Here is a 26,222-nt window from a genome sequence, read left to right as displayed (position 1 = left end):
CGCGACGGTTTCACATATTTCGCGCGCGGGGCTGTTCCCTCCCGGCCGCGGCGGGGGCTTTAATTCTGTCACCGACGCCGGCGGAATCGAACGGTCGGAGGATTCGCTTGCGCGCGCGCGCGCGCCGCTCGAAGTTCCACGAATTCGGGACGGTATTTCGTAGCGATGGGGGGAGTTTTTGGAATGGCGCTTTAAAATAGCCGCTCGTGTGTTATCTAATCTGTGCGTCGCCTATATTACAGACTGCGCTCTCTCTCTCTCTCCCTCTCTCTCTCTCTCTCTCTCTCTCTCTCTCTCTCTCTCTTTCTCGGCTGCGAAACGGTCGTGGTAAATTCGCGAGTCTCGTTACGGTATCGCTTCTTGCGTATACCTTCTCTTTATCTCCCTCTCGCTCCCTCTCCCTCCTCTCTCTCTCTCTCTCTCTCTCTCTCTCTCGATTCTGCATCCGTCGACTCGCGTTTGCAGTCGACGAGAAATCGGACTTTACAATTCCGCCGCGCGGCGATATCTGAAAGTCGGGTCTCTCTCGCGAACATTCGGTAGAATTTTCACGGTTATCGTCGCGGCGCGAAAGCAATTCTGGCGTAGAGGCGTTCGCGCGCGCGGAAGGAGGTGCCACGTTAGGAGGGCGGGGGAGGGAGGGCTGCAAGACGAAAAGCTAGAGCTCGAGTTGCCCGAGAACGATACCCGCATTGGCATCGATCGCGCGGCAATTGTTGTTTCCTAGACCGCTGGTAGTTTGCGATAGACTCTAAGCTGCAGCAATAGCGGCCGGAGATTAGACGCGCGCAACGAGCGCGTCCTTAAAGTCACGATTGAACCTTCCCTTTGTAATAATTCCCGACGCGACGCGAACCGGCTAGAGCCGGACAAGATGACGGCCCGGCTTGGCGACCTGTAAAACTGAAGCTCGGAACAACAGACGCGGCTACGTCGGAGTGTTGAGTCAAATTAAATGGAATGGGCAGCGCGCGAAGAAGCGTGCAGAGACAGAGAGAGAGAGAGAGAGAGATATATATATATATATGTGATTAAGAAGGACAAAGAGTAAAATGAGAAACAGCAAATGAAAGAAAGGGCAAAGAGGGCGCTGAGGCGGAGAGAGGAGAGCAAAAGAGAGCGGGGAGAAAGGCGGCGTCAGAAACGGATTGGATATTTCGGCGGACGGGAAAGGGGAGGGACGGACGAAAGGACGCAGCGTTGAGATTTATCGAGAAATCGAAAAGTTGCCGACGGTGCCCGTGGCGACGGGAGTCAATGCTGCTGCTGCTGCTGCTGCCGACGTCATCGTCGCCGTTGTCGTCGCGTCGCGCCTTCTCCCTCTTCCTTTCCCTCGTCGTCGTAACAGGCATAACGTCGTCCCGCTGGAGACGCTATAAGGCCTGGACCTGAAGGAGATAACACCGCGCGAAAGGGATTCACCGAGATTAACCCTCCGGACAGATAAGGATTTCGAGCGGCGATAAAGCCACCCTCCAACGCCAACGACCATCCGTCTTGGACGACTGGTATCAGTTGCCGAGACGGTGGCCGCGCCACCGCGGTCGTGGTTGTTGATGACCGTGGCGTCCGCGCAAGAAATCAGGGGATCGTTAATGATGGAAGTCAGACTGCGAGATAATTGGCGGTCGGAGAGTCGCCGATACGCCGGCCGGCCGGCCGACCGGCCGAGCGAGAATTAATGGGACTCGCAAACGAACCCGAAGTGAAGTCGCATTCAGACTGTGCCGGGCCACCGGCCGATCGATCTCGCCCGGTTATCCCACGCCCGCGGGAATCGCTAAGAAGCCGGCGGAACACGTGTGGCCGAATAATATGTAGTTCATGCCGAGCGAGAGGACGAGCAGGAAGCCGCCGCGCCGTCGTATGAATTCTTCATCGCACATGTGCCGGCGTAAATAATACACAGCGACGTCTGCGAATTTCTCGCGGCGATCTCGCCGTATCTCCTCCGGCCAACTTGGACTCCTCGCCGCGCGTCTGTCGCGTTTCTCCGACGCGTTCACCGCCGGGCGGAGCGAGGGGTTGCCGAGCGGCCGGCAAGATGTAGGGTAAGTCTCCGGGATAGATGGGCATCGTTTTTTTTTTTTTTTTTTTTTTTTTTTTTTTTTTTTAATTGGAAATAACACATCTGTATTGTTGATCGACAAATGATCAACAATATATTAGCGCGCTCGGTAAAGGATAATGTTTGAGGTACCGCAGAATTTTTATAGAAAAGAATTCATGCACAGTTAAAAACGTTTCGTACTTTTGTTGAAATTTTGTGTGTGTGTGTGTGTGTGTGTAGAAAGTTTTTGTGTTAAATCTTTTGCACAGTCGTGTGTTAATTTAACATATCGTTGTTGTGTTACTTAGACTTTCTTGCGTCAAATTAGGATTAACTATTTTCAAGTGTTAAAATAACATTTTCAAATGTTAAAATAGCACAATTTATATGTAGATGCATGAATTCTTGTTCTGGTATATTTTATATGTCGGAGTCAATACCTAAAATGTGTTAATTTCCTTATTATAACAGTTATCATGTGTTATATTGTATAAAGACTGGATTTTTAACACATAGATTATGTCAATCTAACATTTTCATTTCATCAAATCATAAATCATTACTTTTCCCAAATGTTGAAGTAACATTCATTGTATGTCGATTTAACACAAACCGTGATCTTCTTGACGGCATTCGAATGTTAAATTTTTGTGTTAATTTTTTACATATTATGCGTGTTACTTTTTAACTTATATTTGCTGTATGTTAAATTAACACATAAATGAGAGCGGATGATTTGAGACACATGAAATATGTTAAATTTAACACATCATATCTCTTATAGTGTGGGACGCCAATGATAACAAAATATTAAAAATATTCTGTGAGGGATATAGATGGTCAGGTGGGGTCCGAGTTAAATGGTCGTGATACGTGAAGGGATAGTTGGACATGCCTGTATGTAGAAATTTGTTTATCTTTATTTATTCTATTAATATTTTACACCCTTTTATTAATTATTAACCTTTTTAGTAAATCCTTTTGTTAATTATTAATAAAACAAAACATTTCAACAACAAACAAGTTTCTTGTAGAAACCAAGGACAACATTGGAGAGAAGGTTGAAAAGTGGCAATCCAGAAAAGCTCCTATGGGAAAACATCGTTCATTAAAGAGAGAAGAGAGAAAGAAATCTAATCGGCATTCTTAAACGAGACAGAAAGCTGTTTCAAGCTGTACTGAAGTTTTTAACGTTAGGTACCCAGCGAAAAATGATAATCGAATAGATATCGAGTCGACGTTTTTTATGCGTCTAGAGCATCTAGAAAACGTCGATCCGATGTCCATCGCTTGCTATTTCTCGCTAAGTAGGCTGACCATTTAACTCTGATAAAAATGAACCATCTATCTCGTCGTTTGGAGAGTTCGCGTAAAGATGCGTGTACCGCGTGAAACGTAGTCTCGATGACGAATTTTGAGGTTAAGTACGCAAATACAATGATCTTTCGGTCATTTAAACCCAGATCTAATGTTGTAACTCAAAATAAACCGTATTCGCAAGGTATTTTGCTGACGTGTGAAACATTTTGGAGATTAATAGTAGAGATGTGCGAACTATTCGAATTCGAGTCGAATCGAATCTAACGTAATATTCGATTCGATTCGAATCCGAATAATTCGAATAGGAATACATTCAGATACATTATCGTTTGCGTGCATCAGCTACAAAACGGGCCATCTGGGCCTGTATGTTTGCACCCTTAACTTGTAATTAATTAACTTAACTTATAATTAATAACTTAATTATAAATTACTTTAAATATTTAAATATATATTTTACTTTAAGATAATACGTATTACAATATAAATATTCCCTTTCACATTAAAATCTTCCATCATTATTTGCATGTTTAATAATCATGTTAAAATTTTTTTAATGATTCGATTCGATTTCATTCGATTTCATTCGAATTCGAGTGAAATTTCATAGATTCGACATAGATTCGAATTCGAATTTAAAAAATGAGATTCCATTCGATTCGATTCGACATAAAAATTCTTGATTCGTACATCTCTAGTGGATAGAAGCATAAAACATTTATTTACCCGCAATAACAGTGTTTTCGTGGAAACAGTGTTTCAGGAAGAGACACATCTTACTCGTGGTACATCCAATTCGCAACTGACCGATCTATTTCTTTTGCTCATCTACCCCCTCCCCCGCCCCCGCCCCCGCCCCGCCCGACTTACCTTACGTGAAGTGTAGCAGAGAGGCCAGCAAAGTGAAAATATGGTTGATAATGGACTGATAAGAGGTCTTTTGTTCGCGGTGTTTGGGTTTGTTGTCGCGGTGTGTGGGTGCGGTTTGTTGCGGTGTAGAGAGGCGGCCGATGATTCAACGAGAGGACCGCTTCCCAGGATAAGGATAAAGTCCTCCCGTTGGACATCCGCGCTCGACGAAGAGGGTTGCGAAGCGTTTCCGAAAGCGGTGCGCGGAGGCGCTTCTTCTCTCAGCTTCACCTGTGCTCGTAACGTGCGCCTACGACGAGGTTGACAAGCGACAATAAATTACAACGCGGCAGATTCCCCGGGCCTTCTCTTTTCTCCCTCCTCCGACACGGCAAGCTCGAAAGCCCCGATCCCGGGGGGGGGGGATCCTGCCCGTCACAGGCGGGGGCAACCGCGCGGCCCCATCGATAAAATCCTCCTCCTCCTCCTTCGGTCAGCCTTCAATATCCGGAATACATCGAACGCTACTTCCTCGGAAATGTCCAGATTAAACCTCTTTAATTATCGACGACGTCGATCGATCGCGGGATCATTAATAACGTTAGATGCGGTTCGCGATAAGTCAGTCGCGAGGGGGATCGACTTTTTCAGCCGCCGATGGGACGGTAACGACCGTTAAGACGTCGCCGCAATTAATCTTGCCGCTCTCGCACGGCAACATTCTAATTTCACGGCGATGGGGGGATGAATCGGGAGAGGGGGGGGGGAAGAAGTGGAGTGGCTGGACGATGGGTCGCGCGGGAGACGAAGGGAAGGGTGGATGTTGTCGCATCCGTGCAAAATCCGTGCGTACTTGCGGATCCGTATTAGGCCGTACTAGGAATAGAATTATAACCCCGGTCGCCCCTTCGGGAAAGGGGAGAGGAAGAAGTTAGGCGCGCGCGAGCGAGGGAGGGAGGGAGGGAGGGAGAGAGAGAAGCAGCGAGCTTGCTCGCGCGAGTCTATAGTCGGCCGGTGCCAAACTTCCGCTTCCCAATTAACGTAAGGATGCGAGTTTCACGACAAAGCCACGATCCAACGGCACCTCCGTCCGTCGGCTTTAGGGCTCCCGGAGACAATATCAACATTGTCGACGACGAGCGCCGGTACGGCAACCAAGACGACGATGACGACGAAGACGCGGGCGGTGTATACGGCGGCGCGATATGGACAAAAGCAGCTCGTGATTTGTTAACGGAGGGCGGCGGGAGAGCAGAGAGAGAGAGAGAGAGAGGGGGGGGGGAGAGAGAGAGATACGAGGACCCTACCCTGGACTGAAAGCCCGCGAATAGCGTTCGTTATCGATCCCGCGCGGAAACTAGCACAGCATTTGATCAATATGAGGCACTCTGTCTGTCTCTCTCTCTCTCTCTCTCTCTCTGCGCGTCGCTCCCTCCCCGACAAATTCGACCGGCGGTTTTTATTATTACTGCGAACGTGCGGCCGCACGAAGGCGGTCGGCGCGGTTGACTGGCGGCCGAGGCTGGCCGGTTCGTTTATCTTACAGCGGGACAGGTTACGACGACGATACGCGAGCGGCAATTTCATTAGTTTTAATAAAGTTTTATGAAGTTCGGGAGAGATTGTGCGAGCGAGCGAGGGAGAGAGAGAGAGAAAGAGAGAGAGAGAGGGAAGAGGCAGAGGGAGACGCTCCTCCACTTTCGATGAGATGCAAAGTTGAAATCATAAATGTAACATCTGCATACGTAATATAATAATACGTCTCGGCGAAACGGAAATCTCGTATTCCGAGCTTAATATCCGGAAGGGAGTGTATGACAGTAACGAAGAGAAGGACGGACGAGAGTTTTGTGTCTCTATCTCTGTGTATCATCGGACTGTTTATTACGCAAGATGCGGCGGCCCCGTGGGAATACTTTATATCCCGATAACTTAATCCACCCATTATATGACAGAGACCGCGCCGCGCTCGGGCATTATCTGCTGGATCTCATTATTTAGATTAAATCTAACTTAACAGAATATAAAAGGGAGAATATAAAATATATGTCTCGGCGGCGGAGGAAGCGCAAAACGCTGCTTCTCGGTCTCGCGTCTCGGCGGAGCAGCGGCGCTCGAGCGTCGAGCGGAAATCGAGCTAAGCGTATTAGCAAGTATAATCCGCGCGCGCGCGCCCGCTCGCTTAAATGTCATCGTTCAAAGCCAATTACGCGTGAGAAAAGTTGCCGCTGACAGGCCACATTCCGCCACGAGACACGTTTCTCTCCCCTGAGAGAGAGAGAGAGAGAGAGAGAGAGAGAGAGAGGGAGAGAGAGAGAGAGAGAGAGAGAAAGAGCTCCGCGGCAAAATCATCGTTACTCTGCCCCCTCTGCACACTCGCCGCTCATTTTTCTCCCGCCAACGGCCGCGAAACGAGATCACCGGGGGAAGAAGACGGAAGGGGGGGGGGACGGGGAATGGGGAAGAGGGCGTGCGATCCGGAAGCGTGCGTCCGTGGGCGATTAAAGCCGCGCGGCGAGAGGCGATCGCAGAAAGCAGACCGCGCGCGTCTGCTCGCTGTCGGGATCTCGGCGAGCAGTTTCCGCGCGCGCGCTCGCTCCGCAATACGAGATCTCGAAGAGACGTTTGTTAAATGACTCGGCGGCCCGCGGCGGACGGATGATAGATGAGGGACGCGGCCGGCTCTTCGGCGCGCGCACGGCAACTCGGAAAAACGGCGCCGGCCGTGCTCGCGGAATCCAATAAAACGAACCCGCCGGCGCGAGCGCGAGCGAGCGCGAGCTAGTTGGAGATCGGGGCGGAAATAAAGGATCCAGATAAAAGCGCCTTTTGACGAGCGCTAAGCTGAGCGACGAGAATCGGCCGACGACGATCACTTTTACCGCCGGCCGTATCCGTCGAACGGCGACGACGCGCGACGACGCGACGCGACGCGACGCGACGCGTCTCCTTCGACCTCCGCTCTTCGCCGTTCGCGCTCGTTCGCGGTGCATTCGAGCGAGGCGGCTTCGCGACCGCGCTCCGTATTAATTAATTTTACGAGCAACGGCCGAAAGCCGTTCCCGTCGCGACGACGTTACGACCGCCGACGCGAGGATGTCTGTACGCTGGAGCGTGCGCTGCGAATTAGTCCGCACTTTCCCGTCGTATTTTATTCTTCCTCCCTTCCGACGTGTCTCGACTGTACATGTGCTTCTTCTCGAGTCCCGAAAACGCGCGCTGACATTTTGTCCGCATTTTATACGAAGAAAATTGCGATAAATTGAAAGCCTCCTCAATGATGCAGCTTTCGCTCGGCTGCAAACGCGCGAGCCAGCCCCACGTGTGGTAAGCACCCCCCTTAATTGGACCTAATCGGGCTAATTAGAGCAGCCCGTGCAGATGTTCTTACGCAGCGACGCGACAGGACCGCGTGTGTTTTATTTACGTAATCGCCTGCAACTGCGAAATCACGTCGCGGCCAAAGTGGCAATCGCGTCGCCTCCCGGCCTGCGCCCTGCGCAGATTTTCTGTCTTTCGGAAACGCCCCCGCGCCTGTCGAATAAAGCGAAGTGACTTCTTGCGCGCCGAGAATTGCATGTCGGCGTATCCAATGCCGATGGCGGGCAGTATGCGGCAGTATGCGGCAGGACGCGCGCAAAATCGCGAAGAATTTCGTAAGCCGTCGGCAGGATCTCGTCCGCGAGCGCGCGAGCCGAGCCAAGCCGCGGGAATACAATCAACGACGTCCATTCCCGCGAATTAGATTCCCGTCTACGTCAACGGCCGCCGCCTCGCGCCACGCGTCCCCCTTTGTTTCGCCGCGCATGAAAGAGCACGTCGCTGAAAAGTGGGAGAGGAAATGGCGCGCGCGCCTAGCCAACCCCGTATCCCCGCCCCCGCCCCCGCCCCCGCCGACGCGGCGGCAAGCAAGGCTGGAGAGCAATTCTCTTGACAATTTGGCCTGGCGGTTCGCCAGCCGAGACCAGTCGATTCAACTAATCTAAGTTGCTTAGCACGACTTCGTTCGACTCGCCTCGCCGCCGCCGCCGCCGCCGCCGCCGCCGCCGCCAACACTACCCTCGTGGGCGCCGCCCCACGAACACTTGGACTTAACTCGCCGCCGTCGAAAGCACTTGTACCACCGCGAGTTCTGCTGTTCTCGCTCGCCGGCACTCGAGGGAGCGCGCGCGCGCGCGAGAAGTGCAGATTTTTATGCACCTCCGCTCTCTAACTAGCGCGAGCTGTTCGCTTCCGCGGAGTTCGCCACCGCATTCGCGCGCGCGCGCGGATGAGGGGCATAAAACGGAACGCACGTCATCCCCCTTGGCGTCTCCTCTTTTTTTCATGGCGCGCGACGCGATTGCCGCGTCGACACCGGCTCGGCAAGTCGATAGTTCGCGTGGCACGAGTAATTCACGGGGAATAGGTGTTTGTGTAGTTGGCAGTTTTCCGCGGTCCGGAGCCCCGGCTGGCTCGGCTCGAATTTCTGCTCGAGTCGGATGAAAGTATCACAGCGTATGTATGCGGGGTCTCTAAAAAAACGAGGGTTCTGGAGGTTAACCCTTTGCTGCGCGTAGTGTTACTCCCAGGGTGCCACTATCCATCATCCTCCCCCCTCCCCCCCCCCATGCTTGTTCTTCGAATAATTTAAATTTTTCACTTATTTCTTTAGCGAATAATTTAAATTTTTCACTATTTCTTTGGCGTATTTGGTATCGCTGGACTACTGAAATATTCCTCTAACTGATACATCGACTTTTAGAGTCATTTCGAATAAGTAATTTGTTATTAATAAGCGCGTACTGAATAAAACTGTCGTTTTTAGAGAATAAATTCGTTTACATGAAATTTTGAACAATAACGTATACTTCAAAGTCATTATTTGGGGATCTTTGGGGTCGTTGAATACAAATCCAGTGTGAAAAATACAAAATTCAAAATGGCGGACTCAATATAGCGAATTCTCAGAATCAGTCGAATTTGCTTGGAACTTATTACTCGGGGGTTTACGAAGTCGTTGAATATGAATCCGGTGTGGAAAATACAAAATTCAAAATGACGGATCTCACATGGCGAACATAATTATAGAAATGAAACAAGCGCTTGATCGCGCTTGAGAACCGAGCAACCTGACCGGTGTCGATCGAATCTTGCCGTATATATTCATCATAGCTCTGGCATTTCGAGTTTTCGATAACGAATTTGTAATTAGCAAGCTCGAAAACCCTTAAATAACAAATTCCAAGCGAATTCGGCTGGTTTTGAAAATTTCGTCCGCCATATTGGATCCGCTATTTTGAATTTCGTATTTTTCACAGCGGAAAACCCCCGAGTGACCTCCAAGTTTCACAAAATCATATTCATTAGAAAAAAAACATGCAATAAAGGATTAAAGGCGGATGGCGGGTTTCGCACAAAATGGAGGAAAAAATCCTAATAAACGCGGATCGGAAGAGCATTCATTTTGATTAATCCTTAAAAATCGTCACCGTGAAGTATCATCCCGAGCTAACTTTTCTTGTTATATTGATCCGTTGCTGTCACATTGTCGAGTAATTGCGTTATTTAATAAGGTCAAAAACTCGCATGGGGTGAAATCTCACCCATGATAGCTTTTAAGGGCTGAAGCAAGCGAGAGAGACCCGCTCGCTTCCGGTGGCTACAAAATTTGCAGAAAATTCCCTACGCGTCCTCTTCCTATTTCTTCGCACGCTTCACATCTTCGTACAATTACAAACTCTTTGCAAAGCTGTCCCAGCTTTGTTCCAACTGTTTGACAGGCGTTTCCTATTCTCCGATGTAATTCGTCCGACATTTAAATAGGATCGAACGGGAAACGGATTTTCTAAGAGTTTGCGATTCTACCGTACGAAGATGCGGAAAGTGTGTAGAAATAGGAGGAGGGGACATGCAGGAAAACTTTAGTCCCACCTGCTCTAATAAAAATAAACAATCGCTCGCACAATATCCCACAAATCCGACGATATTAATTTCTCGACCCGCCTTACCATCTGCCCTTGGAATCCTTTTTTTAACACTCCGTATATATATATATATATATACGCGCGCGTAATTTATCGTCGCCGTCCGCAGGAGAGCGCGCGTCCAGCTACGCATAATCCCAGTTTGGAAAAATGTTTTTCCAACAAAGTTACCGGAGCGCCGCGCGCCGCAAGGCCGACTCCGCGAGTCGTCACGGTTGTTGACGCGCTCGCGGCCCGGCCGAGGCACGCATTGTAAAACTGACGTATCCGTGCGGGAGTCGCCGTAACTTTGGCCTCACTGCCAATTAGACCGCTCATTAAGACTCCTTATTAGGATCCAATTAGAGCCCGTTAGAAATCCTCCCCCTCGCCGTGAATGCGTCTGGGGGTGTTCGATGTCTCGGCCGTTTTACAAGCGACTGTACATGATACAAAGCACAATGGGCGCGCTTCTGGATCCCGGCAACTCCGTCGGGCTGCGCTTTTCAGACGGCGCTGACGTTTCCGTAGACCGCCCCGGGCGACGAGCACCCCCGTGACGGAAATAAGTTTGCGAGCGAGCGAGCGAGCGAGCCTTTCGATACGGAGCGCGCGCGCGAGTCGCTGTCGCCTCGCGACATGATTGCTCGCCGCGCGCGCGCGGAGTAGCTTTCGCGGCTTGTGGAAACTTTACGACCGCGGCCGCGCGACTTCCGATATACGTCTGTTAATCCCTCCCACCCGCCCCGAGCCCGTAATTCATGAGCCGAAGGAACCGAACCGACGAACAAGCCGGCGAACGACGATGGGCGACAGGATGGGCGACAGAAGGGGCTCCCGCTCACGTGGGGGACATGATGTTTCGGGGGCTTTATAGGCGATTACGCGAATAAGTATGATCCGATCGCCACTCGGTGTATTGTAAATGCCTGTTAAGTATCGAATGGCGGAGGGGGAGGGGGATGTCGGCGGACGCGAGCTAATGGGCCGACGACGATCACAGCCGGGAATGACGAACATTAACGATCCCGGGGATTTATTCGCGCTCGTTCTTTCCTCGTCATCGGTGCGCCGCGACAGAGAAAGAGGGAGAGAGGGGGGGGAAGGAAAGGGAAGGCACACGAGACGTGGAGTTGGCAAGGTTGATTTTAGCGTTTAAGATCCTCGGCATCAAAACTGCGGGCAGATTGCGGGGAGCAAAGGAGCGCAAGGGAGGGGGAGAGTTAGTATCGCATCTCGCGGACTGTCGCAATTTGCACAGTCAATCCCGAAATTTCTGGCCGCTCTCTCCGGAGTCTTCCCTTTATACGCGTGTGCCTCTCCGCCGCCGCCCGCGCGCAGCCGTCGCTGCCGTTGCTGGCGGATAGAGAGAGGATAGAGCAGCGCGGTGGGACGCTCCCAACTATAACTTGATATCTCTTCCTCCCGTGACGCCGTTATCGCGAGGGGATGTACACGTAGCATCGAGGGAGGTAAGGCTAACCCCCTCGTGCTAACTGCTTGGCAAACTAAGTTAGCGTTTCTTACGATGTAATTGGCTCCACGCGGCAACGGTGAATCGCATACCTCGCGTCCTCCTCGTCCTCGTCGTCGTCGTCGTCGTCGTCGTCGTCGTCGTCGTCGTCGTCGTCGACGAAGAGATGGGGCGGAATCGCCCTCGCGACGATTCCACCGTCGATAGCGAGGAATCTTCGCGGCGCGGCGCGCCGAGGGTGAGAGAGAGAGAGAGAGAGAGAGAGAGAGAGAGAGAGAGAGAGAGAGAGAGAGAGAGAGGGGGGGGGGTCTGCGGCTCTCCCGGAGACGCGTGCGGCAAACTGTACGTTCATTTGCGTATTCGAGCGACGCATGTGGGAGCGGCGGGAGGGAACGGGAGGGAGGGGGACTAATTACAGGCACGCGGGAACGCGCGTGTTAACGATCGGAAGGCGAGAAATCGCGAGCGAGGCGATTGCGAGCGCCCGCACCCCGGCGATCTTCACTCGCTTCAAGCCCCAGCGGGGCTCGAGTCACGAAATACGCGTTTTCGCTTTGATCTTCGGAATACCGAAGAGGCCATCCGGTGTCGCGACAGATCCGGTGTCTTCGAAGGATAACTAACTCTTCGTGCGACTCGATTCTCCGTCTCGTGCCGAGGCGGTTCTCATTCCCGAAACGCGCCGGCTCGTTGCGGAATTATGCTGAAGCGATTTTTATTTGGCACACTTTGAGCAATGTCGCCGGCGGATTAATTAATCGAAGTCGTTTAGGCCAAAAAGAGAGAGGGGGAGGAAGGGAGAGAGAGAGAGAGAGAGAGAGAGAGAGAGAGAGAGAGAGAGAGAGAGAGGTTCGCATTCGGAAGTAAGTTCACGCCTGCTTGGGGGGAAGTGTTCGCGCGATACTTCGCGATCGTATCTCCTTCCAGTTTGCGGAAGCGCTCGACGGTTCAGCTTCATCGTCGTCGGATCGTCCATCAAAGTTCCCAGCAAGTTTGCCTCTCGCGTCACAACATTGTCGTCCTTTCTCCCCGTCGCTACCGCCGCCGTCGCCCGCCGCCTCGCCGGCTTTTCCTTTTCCCGATAAGGAGAAGAATCGTCCGGGATCCACTGCGGTAAACCAGTGCGATTCTGTTTTCTCTTTCTCTCTCTATCTGTATCTATCTATCCATCTATCTGTCTATCCATCTCTCTCTCTCTCTCTCTCTCTCTCTCTCTCTCTCCCTCAGCCCTCGGAACTCTTGCTTCTTCACCTCACCACCTCCGTCGAACTTCCTTTCTGTCTTATCCCGGCTCCCCCGCAGCCGTCCGTTTTTATCCTCCCTCCTCCTGCCGCCACCCTCGCACTCTCAATCCTTTTTTCCCCCCATCTATACGCTTCGGCGATAATAACCGGCGAACCAACGGTGCAAATCTTCAATCTCGTCTGGCAAATGGCCGATCTCGAGGCGCGGTACGTTTGCCAGACGGGACAAAAGAAGAAGTCCTTCGATGTGTGTCCGTAGCTGCGAGCCCCTGCGGAAATTTTCCACCGGATAAGACCACATTGTTCGCCGGCGCGCAGCTTCTTCTCGCTGCCGCGTTGCTTTTTCGATTTTTTCTCTCTCTCTCTCTCTCTCTCTTCCCCCTTTTTCTTCCTCCTTTTACCTGCCTTTTGCTCGGCGACGCCGTTTCTCGTTCTCCTCCGAACACGTCCTCCTGTTCGACGTCGTCCCGCCCATCGCTCATCGCCCCCCTCCCCCTCCCTCGCTGCGCTACGCGAAAATCTGACGCGTAGAAGAGAGATTTATAAGCGATGACACGTGAAAGTGGTCCATTTACATCTCTCTGTCGCGAACCGCTGCACGTGGCAGTGTTATATCGATCGATGTGCGCGAGCAGCGCATTCTCTTCGATTCCTGAGACGCCGGCGTTGCTATTTCGCACCGGCCGCGATATCGCACGGAGTTCGCGACGGACAAATTGAGGCGCCATGACCGAACAGGGCTGTACGTCACGTTCGGCAGCTTTCGAGCGGAAAGTAGACTCCGAGAGAAAGAAAGAGAGAGAGAGAGAGAGAGAACCTCGGAGAGTTGGCTACTTTCGCCGAAGTGGGTAACATAGATCTTCGTGCCGCGCAACCGTCTCTTCCGCAACGCGTAAAAGCTACGACTTAATATCGACTAGTTTATTTTCCTCTCCGAGAGAGAGAGAGAGAGAGAGAGAGAGAGAGAGGGGAGAGAGAGAGAGGCGATCAAAAGTCCAGAGCATGGACTTTTCATCGGAATTTTCAGCGCATCCGAATGAGTTGGTCGAGACACTCCTCGGCCAGCACGTGAATTTCTCTCTTTCTCTCTCTCCCTCTCCCTCCCTCTCTCCCTCCCTCTTTCTTCCTCTCCATTTTCAATTTCACATCGTGTTCGGCAATATCATCGCGACCGTGTCGCGCCAATATTGCAATCCCTCAGGTTCGCTCGAGGAATACAATTTGCGCGATCAATAAGAAAACCGTCAAAGCGGAAGCGTCTCGATCCCCTCCCCTCCCCTCCCCCCTCCGATCCTGCCGGCAATTCTGGGCGCGCGAAGCTGGCTTTAAAACGCGGCGGAGAATGTTCCGAGGTAAGAGACAATGTTGTTGGACGGTCTTATCTACCTCGCTCCTTCCCGCCGCGCCCGCCGTGTCGCCTTTCATTCTGTCCTCTTCGTTCCGTTATTCTTTATCTCCTAAACATACGACGCCGCCAGGTAAATGTTGAGGCAACATTGTAAATCTCCGCCGTTGTTCGGAAGCCGACCAGGCTCCGGAATCCACCTGTATTGTCGCGCGAAGCCACGGGCGAGGAGAGGGAGGGGGGGGGACGTAAGGGATGCCGAGCGTTTAAAACGCCGGGCGAATTGGAGGAGCCGTTAGAATATCGGGCGCGCGATAGAGACGGTGTGCTTCAGGGTAATTTCCCGATGCGCGCTTCTTCTTTATCGAACACACGATCAGGCAAACGCGATCGCAATGGCGTCTCTTGCGATTTTTAGATCGCGCCGCCTCTCGCCGCCTTTGCGTTCGTTGTCGTATTCGCGTCGTCGTCATCCATCTATCCTTCTGCATTGTCTTCTCTCCCCCTCTCTTCCTCTCTCCTTCTTTCATCTTTATCGAATATAGCACAGATGAGATCTCCAGCGCGCGGGGCGACAACGAGACAATCCCCCCGCCCCTCGCCCGCTCCCCATTAGCCCTCCCTTATCCGCGTCCGCTACGCGCTGGATGGCACCGCGCGAATGAAAGGCGTGTCTTAATTTTCACGTTCATTTGCGATTCGTAACGTCGGGAGAAAAAGTAGAGTTGCAATGGTAATGACCCGCCGCGGATTGCGGTTTGAATTCGTTGTGCTTCGGAAGCCATAAAAAAATTTTTCCGTGCAAATATTGCGACAGCGGAATCAGCTGAGAAATGAAATTAGCTTTCCATCTCCAAGTTCCGCCTTCGGTTCTCGCTCGCTCGTGGCGATCCGGCAGATGTAATCTCGAATTTTAATTTAACTTTATTATCACCTTAATTATTCGTTGCATTAGTTAGCGAGAAAATAATTTATGTCGCACTTCGGAATTAGCGTCGCGCGGCAAATCATTTCGATCTTCGTCTCCCCGACTCGCGCTCGCTGCTCAGAAATGTCGCTCGAATCTTTTTCTTTCTTCCCTCTTTTTAATTCTCTCGTTGCGGAAGGACGCTTCTCTGATTCTCGCCGCGCGCGCGCGTGAATCATACGCTCCATCATCAATGTGTAATTAACGTCAAGCTGCGCGCGTTATGTTTGCTTTAATTGCCATCGGCCATCGGAGATGACATCTCGCTCCCGTAACGTCATCGGAGATATATTTACCCCACCGCGGTGTCTCAAAGCGAGGCGAACCACGAGGGGGATGTATATTTTTCGATATCGACCCGCATCTCTCAAAGCTGCAAATCTAACGTGTCTACTCGGAGTCGATCAGACGTTTATAAGTTGCGCGGGGAACTAAAAGGATCTTGAAATTTCGCGACGGCGGCGTCGCGTCGTCGTGAAAGTATCGAGCGCCGGTATAACAAGTTATACCGTAACCGCCGCCGGTAGTCGTGACAAAAAGGAGAACTCGATGTGAAAAAGCTCGAGCTACCCAAATAAAATTGTTCCCCTGTAATCGAGTCCTCGAGGGGGAAAAGCTGCGTCGTCGTCGTCGTCGTCGTCGTCGTCGTCGTCGTGGAGAGAACCTCGGATGCCAATATTCGTCGTTTATGCATACGTCGCGTTTCCCTTTCGCGCGGCTGCCTACGCAGCAAATCTCGAGGAGGAGGACGCGTGCAGGAAAAATATCAATCGCGCGCCGATATCACGCTTAATTAAATCCTCCTCCGATACAGCCATTTTCAACGTCCCCTCTCCCTTCGTCCTCGAGCAAACCCCGTCGCGCGCGCGTCGCACGGCTTGCCGACAGGCCGATGATAATCCTCATTATCAGATGCATTATCCCGCGTGAGAACTGTCGTTTGTAAACTCTCTCTCTCTCTCTCTCTCTCTCTCTCTCTCTCTCTCTCTCTCTTGTCGTGGCAGAGGAATCGCCTACGGCCGACAGGACTCTGTCAATCCTTCGTCGAAACGTCCTTCAATGCTTTCGCGCATCGAACATATCCATTCGTCACATCTTAACCAATCTTGTGGAAAAAATTTTGGCAAAGACTTGACGGCGAGCAGACCGCTATTGCGAGTCCAGTCTAATTCGTCGAAGAGGATTCCCCACGTTCGCGTGAAACCCGCGGAGCCATTAATATCCCTGCACTGTGCCATTCACCGCGCCGCGTCGCGTCGCGTCGCGTCGCGCCCCGCGGCGCTGTGAGAGAGTCGTTTTTCACGACGAGCCACAAAAGTCATCGCCGTGGATGGGTTCTCACGTAAAAAGCTCGAGTGTCACGGCGGATGCTGCTTCCGCAGCGGCGACGTTGCGCAACGGTGACGAGTTCGTCATGACGACGACGTCGTCGTCAGGGTCCGCGATGCGAAGAGGCGGCGGCCAGCGACGCGCGCGCTCGCGCTCGCCAGAGAACGGGCGAATTTAATTTCTACGTAACATTACACCTTAGGAGCCTTATACCAGCGCCATTGTGCGCCTCCAGGGGCGACGCGCGGAGAGACACTCGATCGCAGGACTCCATTTGCGGTTTAGCATAATGGAAACCCAACGCGCCCCGGGGGCCGTCCGCGCCCCTGTCCTCTCGACGTCTCTCGTCTCGTCTTGCCTTAGTCTACTTCGTTCTCGTATTCTCCCACTGTGTGGGCGAGTGCCTGTGTGATATTCGTGTATGTGTGTGTGTGTTTGCGAGAATGTAAGAATGAACAAAAATAAGTAAGCCGTGGAAACACGGTGGGAAAGGTAACCCGGCTCTCTCTCTCTCTCTCTCTCTCTCTCTCTCTCTCTCTCTCTCTCTCTCTGTCTCTCTCGCGGTAGCATTCAGCGTCAAACATGGGCCGCTGGTCATTTCTAACGAGGGGACGCTACGAAAACGTGACGCGCCTCGCGGATTCTCCCCCCGTGTAGCGCATTTTCACCTTCCCTCCGCCCTCCGCATGTATGAAAATATTTATTCGTTAACGAATAATTTCTCTAACGAATGTATCCGGGATTGTGCGCGCGCGCGCGTGCTTGTCCGGCGTAATGAAGAAAACACACAGCGCAGAGGGCAAGGGCGGGATCGGTAAGGGAGTGCGTGTCGAGCGATTTATTTATAGAAGCTACTCAGAGGATAGAAGCTGCTGAGAGCGCGAATTCTCTCCGCGGTGGCCGCGGTTCGGTGCTTGAAGTGGAGATATGACAGGCGCCGTCTCCACGACGAGCGATGGTTGTTTATTTCGCTTCGAACCGAAGCGCCGTCGTCGCGGCGCTCCGCGGCGAATGAGAATGCGTGTACAGAGAGAATTGTCGCTCAGACATCATCCATCCCCTTTGCCAGCGAGCTACCGCTAATGATGCCTCGCTCGTTCGCAGCGGTCAGATATATCCGCGACGCGCGGGCATAAAGCCGTTGCCGAAATGATCCTCGAATCAGGCCGCAAATGCACGTCTGCCGTGGCTCAATGGCCGTCATTCGTCTCGCCTGACGACGAGAGAGCGCCCACGGCTAGACTCATTTTCGGCGGCGAAACCGAGCCCCGTCTCGCTCCTCTCTCACTCCTTATCTTTTATTCTTGCAGGGAGGCTGTGATGAGGGAAGTCGGCTAAAAAGGAGCCCCACGTCGCGCAAGCGTCGGTAGGAGTACAGGAAAGATGCCGCTTTCCTCGAGAGTCTTATTAAGCCCGCTGCTGCTTCTAATCATCGCAGGAAGCACCGGCGCCTTCAGCTCCCGGCAAGAAGGTAAGAAACCTTCGCCTTGAACGACGTTTCGCCGCCGGCTAGACAATGACAATGACATCGGCGACGGCGACGACGGAGACGATGGCTGTTGCGAATTCTGTCTTTTCGCGGCTGCGACGAATTTTCACGAGAATAGTCGCGCGGCTGTACTCCTCCCCCTGCCCCCTGCCCCCTGCCCTCCGTCGCGCCGAGCCTGGCGCTAGGTGTTGTATCTTCAAGTTTGGAGATAGCGCATACTTCCATCCCCACGGAGCTTCCGTCTGTCAATTTTACGCTATTTGCACATTCGTCGACAAGCGTGAAAATACGTTATCGCGGCGTTACGCGCTCCTTTATTTTACGCACGTCCCGTCGACGATCGGAATGTCGAAGACGTATCTTCAGGGCGCAAGAGGTTTGCGGTGCAATATATAAGTGTACTTGAGGTAACAACGTTACCTTCAACGTGTTGTAATTTAATATCACGTACAAATACAGTCGATAAACAACATAATTATGTCTCTTATGTTTAAGTTATTATATATATTTTTTGTATATTTTATGTTCTCTTTTTTATATTATGTTATATTGTACGACATTTTATATCATAATACACTGTATTATATTATTCATATTATATTACATTGTGTTTTATATTATTATGCGTTATATATTGTATTATATTTCATTGAAACATATTAAAAGTGGCGAAATCTTACAAGGAGAGTGTCACAACTGTCCCTCACCGATTTGAATGGGCTTCGGATATGTTGTAGAGCATCAAGAACTAAGGGATACATATTTTTTTATATCGGCTTCGGAGCATGTTTAGGGGGTGAAACCACCCCTTGAAAAAAAATAGCAGTTATTAAATAGCGTTTTTATCAAATATTTTCTAAATTATGAGTCATATGAAGAAAAGTTTCAGACAAAAGTTTTGCAATACTTTATGCTCTTTGCAACCATGTGTTTAGTTTTTTTAAAATTTCAAATGTTGAACTACTCCGCCCCGCCCCTCTCGTTACTCTGGCAAAATTTTTAAGTTTTTGTAAGGACAAAAATTGTAGAGCATCAAATACCAAGTCCATCCATATATAATATTAGAAAATGGTATTTAATATTTTGGACAAAACGCAATGAGAATGGTATATGTGCCGCTCTGCCCGAGTAGATAGATACTGTAGGTAGATACGCTGTGATATTTCTCTGCAATTGCACTATGCTTCACGACTGCTTGTGCATATTTTCTTATGCTACAATTAATCATAATGATATGATATACAATATTACACGAAATAAAAATGCTTGATGAAAACGTGAACAATAGAATAATTTGCATATATAACAGTAGCAAATGTGTGTGCAGCATCGCTATTTGTACAAAAGCTCCAAATGTATATTTTCTTCATTTAATGTGTAAAATTTATGTTCACTACAATCTGAAAGGTATGTCGATTAAGGATAATTAAAATGATTGAAAAAGTATTTCGTGCAATGTACGTGAAATAATGCAACACATTATCATCAGCCTAATTAGTAAACCTCCTAACTTCAATTTTTGATTCAAAATTAAGATACTCATTTTGTTCGATTTATCTCGTCGACTTTGATCGAATAAAATGAGTCTCAATTTTGTCAAAAATTGGAATTAAGTGGTTTTTCTAATTAGGCCGACGTTATGTTACCTCTGCAAGCGTGTAGTGCGACAATACAATATATTTTATTAATTGCTGAATGAAACATAACGAAGGGCTTAACAAAAATTATGGAGTAATAATTTATAGGATAGAGAGGAACAATACAATAAATTATAGAAGAATAAATGGCCTCGATAACAAACGTGATTCAGCTATAGGTTAAACAAAAATAAGGAGCAACGCAGATTCGCCAAGAAAAACAACTTCAACAAAGTAATCGTTCACCAACCGAATCAAACACAGACAATCACAATGAAATCGAGCACGTGGTTCAATAATAAACAATAAGCATTATTGGCGTGCGATAAGAGATATAATAAACATTGACTATTATTGGCGTGCGTCCACGTTCAAAAATCAAGGACGAGTGACAGACGAGTAGCAGACGGCGGAAAGACTTAAAATATATCTCGGAAACTCTGTTTGTGAACAGGATGGTACATTATAATCTATCGAGTATTTTGATGATGGATAGATAATTCAGAAAATATACATTTGAAATGTCTGTACAAATATCGCGCGCCACACGCATTTGCTACGTTGTTATATATGCGATTTATCTCTGCTCACATGTTTATTTTGTGTAAAGGACTGGTCTCACGATTGTGTTAATAATTTTCTATACGCTAACTTTTATGAAGTTGCATATGGAACATTATATGACAAGGTTCATGATTTTGAATTGTTAGTGTTATTGTTTTTGTCGAAATCATGAAGGTTGCCATGCAGAGCTCCGTGCACAATTTTATAAGTTAACATATAGAAAATTATTAACACAATCGAGCATTGTGGGACTAATATCATATCATTATGATTAATTAAAGCATAAGAAAATATGCACAAGCAGTCGTGAAGCATAGTGCAATTGCAGAGAAATATCACAGCGCGGCACATATACCATAAAGTTTTCTCATTGCGTTTTGTCCAAAATATTAAATACCACTTTCTAATATTATATGTGGATGAATTTGGTATTTGATGCTCTACAATTTTTGTCCTTACAAAAACTTAAAAATTTTGCCAGAGTAACGAGAGGGGCGGGGGGGAGTAGTTCAACATTTGAAATTTTAAAAAACTAAACACATGGTTGCAAAGAGCATAAAATATTGCAAAACTTTTGTCTGAAACTTTTCTTCATATGACTCATAATTTAGAAAATATTTGATAAAAACGCTATTTAATAACGGCTATTTTTTTCAAGGGGTGGTTTCACCCACTACACATGCTCCGAAGCCGATATAAAAAAATATGTATCCCTTAGTTTTTGATGCTCTACAACATATTCGAAGCCCATTCAAATCGGTGAGGGACAGTTATGATATTCTCCTTGTTAGTTGAGTTCTTTTTCTTATTTGACTTACGTTCCATATTTTCCCTGTTTCTTATTATAACTATAAACATAAAAATTCGAAAAATTAATATTTCCAAATTTCCCGCCAAAAATTCGTGCCACTTCTTCACTCATGATATTCTCCTGATACCAAAGTGCGAAAATAAACAAAATCCCATTTTAACATTTTAGTATCAGGAGAATATAATGAGCGAAGAGGTATTCGAAATCTTGGTGGGACATTTCAAAATTCCAGATTTTCTCAGTTTCCCAATTTTGCGTTTTGGTATCAGGAGAATATAATGAGTGAAGAGGTATTCAAAATTCGGTGGGAAATTTCAAAATTCCAGATTTTCTCAGTTTCTCAGTTTCGCGATTTGGTATCAGGGAAATATAATGAGCAAAGAGGTATTCAAAATTCTGCGGGAAATTTGAAAATTCCAGATTTTCTCAGTTTCCCAATTTTGCGTTTCGGTATCAGGAGAATATAATGAGCGAAGAGGTATTCGAAATTCGGCGGGAAATTAAAAAATTCCAGATTTTCTCAGTTTCCCAATTTTGCGTTTCGGTATCAGGAGAATATAATGAGCGAAGAGGTATTTGAAATTCTGGCGGGAAATTTGAAAATTCCAGATTCTCTCAATTTCTCAATTTTGCGTTTTGGTATCAGGAGAATATAATGAGCGAAGAGGTATTCGAAATTCGGCGGGAAATTTAAAAATTCCAGATTTTCTCAGTTTCCCAATTTTGCGTTTCGGTATCAGGAAAATATAATGAGCGAAGAGGTATTCGAAATTCTGGCGGGAAATTTAAAAATTCCAGATTTTCTCAGTTTCCCAATTTTGCGATTTGGTATCAGGGAAATATAACGAGCAAAGAAGTAGCTGAAACTTTTTGCGGGAGATTAAAAACATCAATTTCCCGATTTTTATATTTTAATATAATGAGAAATGGAGAAGATAAGAGACGTAGGATAAATAAAAGAGAAAAGATTCGATAAAGATTTAATCATTTTTATTGTAATATGTGATTCAACGAATATATAATACAATATATAATGTACAATAATATAAAACGCAGTATATACAATACAAAATATATATAATATACAAATACAGTACATTAATGTAAAACGCGGTATAATACAATACAAAAAGTCATACAATATAATACAATGTAGAAAAGAGAACGTTGAACATAACACAAAAGATAAAATTATATTAACAACATGAAAAGTACCGATTCCTCGATTTTGCCACAATAAAGCTAAAAACACGCGAAAACTTCACAGCCCGCGCGAACGCGCGTGCGGTTCACACGTACGATTATGACACGCGGGAGCTGTGACACACACCATGATATAGGGACACCGGAATATATTTTAACAAGGAAATGGAATGCTGCGGAAGTTTTCATCGCGTCAAGTGCGAAGCGCTTCGCGCACGCCTCGGGAAGAATTTCGCACGAAGCTTTCCGCCGCGCCGCGATCCGTCACTTTAGCCGTGCGGAAAAAGTGACACAAGCCCCGATCGCAAAGCCCCGTACGAAAAGCAGCTGTCTAATGTCCCCTTTTTGCCGCGCTGCGATGATACATGTTTATCGTGCTCCTTACGGAGGGCGAGACGCCGCGCCGGGAGGAAACGCCGTTCCCCTCGGTGCTGAGGTATCTTCCTCTCTGGCCGGGCGAAGAAGAAGATACGTGTGCCGCTTATATGCGCGCGCGGTAATCGGCTTCAATATGCTCCCGCGGATGCACACGAATTCTTCCGGCGAAATCACGGCGCACGGTGCAAGATAAACGAACCGCGGCTGGCGCCTGGCGAATATTTGGCACGAAGCGCGCTCTTTCGCGAAAAGCGACGCCGGGAGAAGAGAGAGAGAGAGAGAGAGAGAGCACGCCGCGCCTCTCCGCCGGTCTCTCGAGCATTCGTAAACTCGGGGAACGTCGAGTCGTCTGATTTCGAGAAGCACCGAGAGTTACCTGCGGTTATATCACTCTCTCTCTCTCTCTCTCTCTCGCGCGCCCGCGTGCGCGCGAATATATCGACGAGAGGGGATAACGGCGTGCACACCTGCTCGGAACAAGGTGATAGAAGCGAAATGTTTCCGCACCTTTCAACCGGCATCATCCGTCTCCTTCTTTCCTCCCTCTTTTTCCGTCCTTTGCTCCGTGCTTGTGTCTCGTCTGCGCTTCAGCCGGCGCATTCTCTTCTTCTCTCTCTCGTCGCCAGTCGCGTTTGCGGAGAGAACGCCTCTTAGTGACCATTTCCTAGATTAAGGTCACCTGGGAAGCAAATAGTTGTTAGAGGAACGTATAGCGAGAAAGAGAGGGAGAGAGAGAGAGAGAGAGAGAGAGAGAGAGAGAGAGAGAGAGAGAGAGAGAGAGAGAGAGAGAGAGGGACAGGAGAAAGAGGAACTCGGGCTGGTCGCACCGACGCACGCTACAACGGCGACGGCGACGGCGACGAACTTCCGGTATATACGTCCCTAGAAAACTATTATGCGCGGAGGTCCGTTGCATTCGGGAGGAGAAACTCGGCGCGCCAGAATGTACGAGTGAGCGGCGGACAAGTTGCCCTGCGATCCTCGCGATTCGCCAATGTCGGTAAATCCTCCGGTCGCACTCTCGAGAATGCGTTCGATCGATACGCTGGATCAGTGGTTTCCAACCTATTCGTGGGAACGAGAAAGAGGGAGGGGGGGGAGTGAAATGGTCTCCGGAGCGATAAAAGTCGGGAAACGCCGGTGTTCGTTGCCCGGCGAGAGAGAGAGAGAGAGAGAGAGAGAGAGAGAGAGAGAGAGGAGAGAGAGAGAGAGGAGAGAGAGAGAGAGAAAGAGAGACAGAGAACACCTATTCTTAAGGTGGAATTCTGTACACTGAGCGAATGAACAACGAACGAACGAACGAACGAACGAACGAACAGCGCACGCGACGTTCGCATTTTCACGTTCATTTTTTCCTGCCGACTTTACGAGTTGAAAAGAAATGAACGCGAACGCGAACGCGAGTGTCCAAGCATTCGCGCATTCGCTGCTCCTTCGCTGGGAGATCTATTCTTACAGAAATATGTCATGAGAAAGAGACAGGGAGTAGAGAGTTATATAAGAAGACAAAAGGCGTGAGAGAGAAGGGGAGGGAGGATCGATTTCTAACGTTCGTAAGAATTTCAGCACGGCGCTTCTTAATTTTCCGTCCGACGTAATCCTCGTCGCTCTTGAGAGGAAGGCTAAGATATTTAGAAACGCGCGGTTAGAGTGGAAAAGCGGGAGAATTACAATGGGTGCGTTCACGAAGCTCAACAGTTGCACAACAGTTGAGCATCCGATGAGTGAGCAGTAGAAATGTACACTGAACGCAACTGATCAGAGTTCTGCGCGATTTTGTTGCGCGGAAAAAATGTCAGATAAACGTACTAAATATTACGGCCCGTTTACACGCTTATGTGTCTTGTAATTATTAAGTATTTTTATAAATATAATTCATACGTGTCTGTTACAATGTATTCTACATCTTGACATTCCCCGCTACATATATATTTGGATTTATATGACTTTGTTGTTCTTTATTCATCTTTATTCATGGGCTGCGCCATGTTGGATCGGAAACTGATCAGTAAAGCTAGCGACGAATATTGGCCGCGTTCAGCAGAACAAAGTGATCAGTGAGCGCTTAGTGATTATTGTCTGTGACTGGAGCATTCTTTTAGATTCTTCATAGACCCAGAAGTATTGGGTTGGCAACTAAGTGATTGCGGATTTTAAATAAGAATGAAAATTCAAAATTTTAAATTTGCTTTTTTAAATTTTTTTCAATGCATGTATGCGATACATTGAGCTTCTCTGCGATATCACGTGTTGTGCTATGACGATCTGAATCGATAATGGCCTTGATATGGGTCTCATCGACTTCAACTGGACGGCCAGATCGTTGAGCATTTTTCAATGAAAAATCACCAGAACGAAATCTGGCAAACCAATTTTGACACTGCCTTTCTTTCAAGGCTCCATTCCCATATAACGGCACATCATTTCTTGTGTGCTTGCGATGCGTCCTTGCCTTTTCGGAAATAATACAATAAAATATGTCTCAAGTGCACGTCTTGTTCTTCCATTTTTAAATCGGGATAAAAACAAAACTAAACAACTAATCGATATAACTTTTGTACTAAATGAAAGGTAGAAGTCCAAACAATAAGAAAAAAGTATAGGTTAGGTACTTTGAACACGTTAACGAAACAAAAGAAAGTGTAAAATCCATCTGTCGACAAAATCCGCAATCACTTAGTTGCCAACCCAATATTTACCAGTCAGGAGCGCTCACTGATCATTTTGTTCTTCCGAACGCAGCCATTTATGATGAGCAAAATCGCGACCGCTCACTCAATATGTTGCGAGTGAGCGCATCGCTCAGTAGCGCTCAGGACGAAATCGCTCAACAGTTGCACAACCGTTGAGTGTCGTGAACGCACCCAATGACTTGACGGGCGATTGGGTCGCGCGAAGGCGTGCGGATACGTCGATGACGCAACGCCGGAGACGCGAAGGAAATATCGGCCACTCGCGGCGACGCGAAACCGTCGCCGCACCGGAGACGGTTCTCCAAATTATCCAGTCGCGTTAAAATCACCGCCACAATCCGCACGATTGTACGCGTTCTCCCGACGCGAGCGAAATTACATCGCCCGGCGAGGATTTCCGGAACTCCCGGCCGGCGGCGCTTTTTCAGTCCCGCGACACGGAAAAATTTAACAGCGACGCGACGGAGATACGTGTCTCTCTTTGCACGCTCACTTTTGATTACCGAATCTGCGTAACTCGCTCGCGACACACAAACGCACACAAACGTACACCTCTCATCGCCGCCGTCGCGGCGCGGCGCGGCACTCGCGCGAAAACGCGCGGGAATGAATTTCGCGCCGACTCGCCGGCCGGCGAGAAGAGAGAGTTGCGTTCTCATCGAGAGAGAGAGAGAGAGAGAGAAAGAGAGAGTAGCGATTTTCCGATATCCGAGATATTTCTTTCTCATTAAGAGGAACGTCGATCGCGCTCGCGCTCGCGCTCGCGCTCGTCGTCCGTGCGCGGCGGCCGGGCAAACAGATTTCACAGGCGCTGTGCGTCTACGAAACTAATAATAACGCCGTCGAAACTTCACCAAGTTCGTCTTAATGTCTGTCATAGTCCCGGGGTCGTCTCTCGCGTCGACATGTCCCGTAATGATCAAC

The 26,222-nt window shown here is 48.8% G+C and overlaps 1 protein-coding gene across 3 annotated transcripts in view; it reads left to right on the top strand.

Moving 5' to 3' along the window:
- The window catches only part of LOC105182044 (uncharacterized), a 361,561-nt gene that overhangs the window by 161,472 nt on the left and 173,867 nt on the right, over nucleotides 1-26,222 (top strand). For all 3 annotated transcript variants that reach the window (XM_025303340.1, XM_011139187.3, XM_025303341.1), the window contains one exon: nucleotides 17,834-17,994. In XM_025303340.1, the coding sequence (XP_025159125.1) occupies nucleotides 17,907-17,994 (88 nt within the window). In that variant the 5' untranslated portion in view covers nucleotides 17,834-17,906. The remainder of the gene's footprint in view (nucleotides 1-17,833; nucleotides 17,995-26,222) is intronic.

Source organism: Harpegnathos saltator, unplaced genomic scaffold, assembly GCF_003227715.2.
Source record: "Harpegnathos saltator strain DR-91 unplaced genomic scaffold, Hsal_v8.6 scaffold54, whole genome shotgun sequence".
In the NCBI taxonomy this organism is placed as follows: domain Eukaryota; kingdom Metazoa; phylum Arthropoda; class Insecta; order Hymenoptera; family Formicidae; genus Harpegnathos; species Harpegnathos saltator.
The sequence above is the reverse complement of the archived record's forward strand: the minus strand, read 5'-3'. Positions and strand labels throughout refer to the sequence as shown.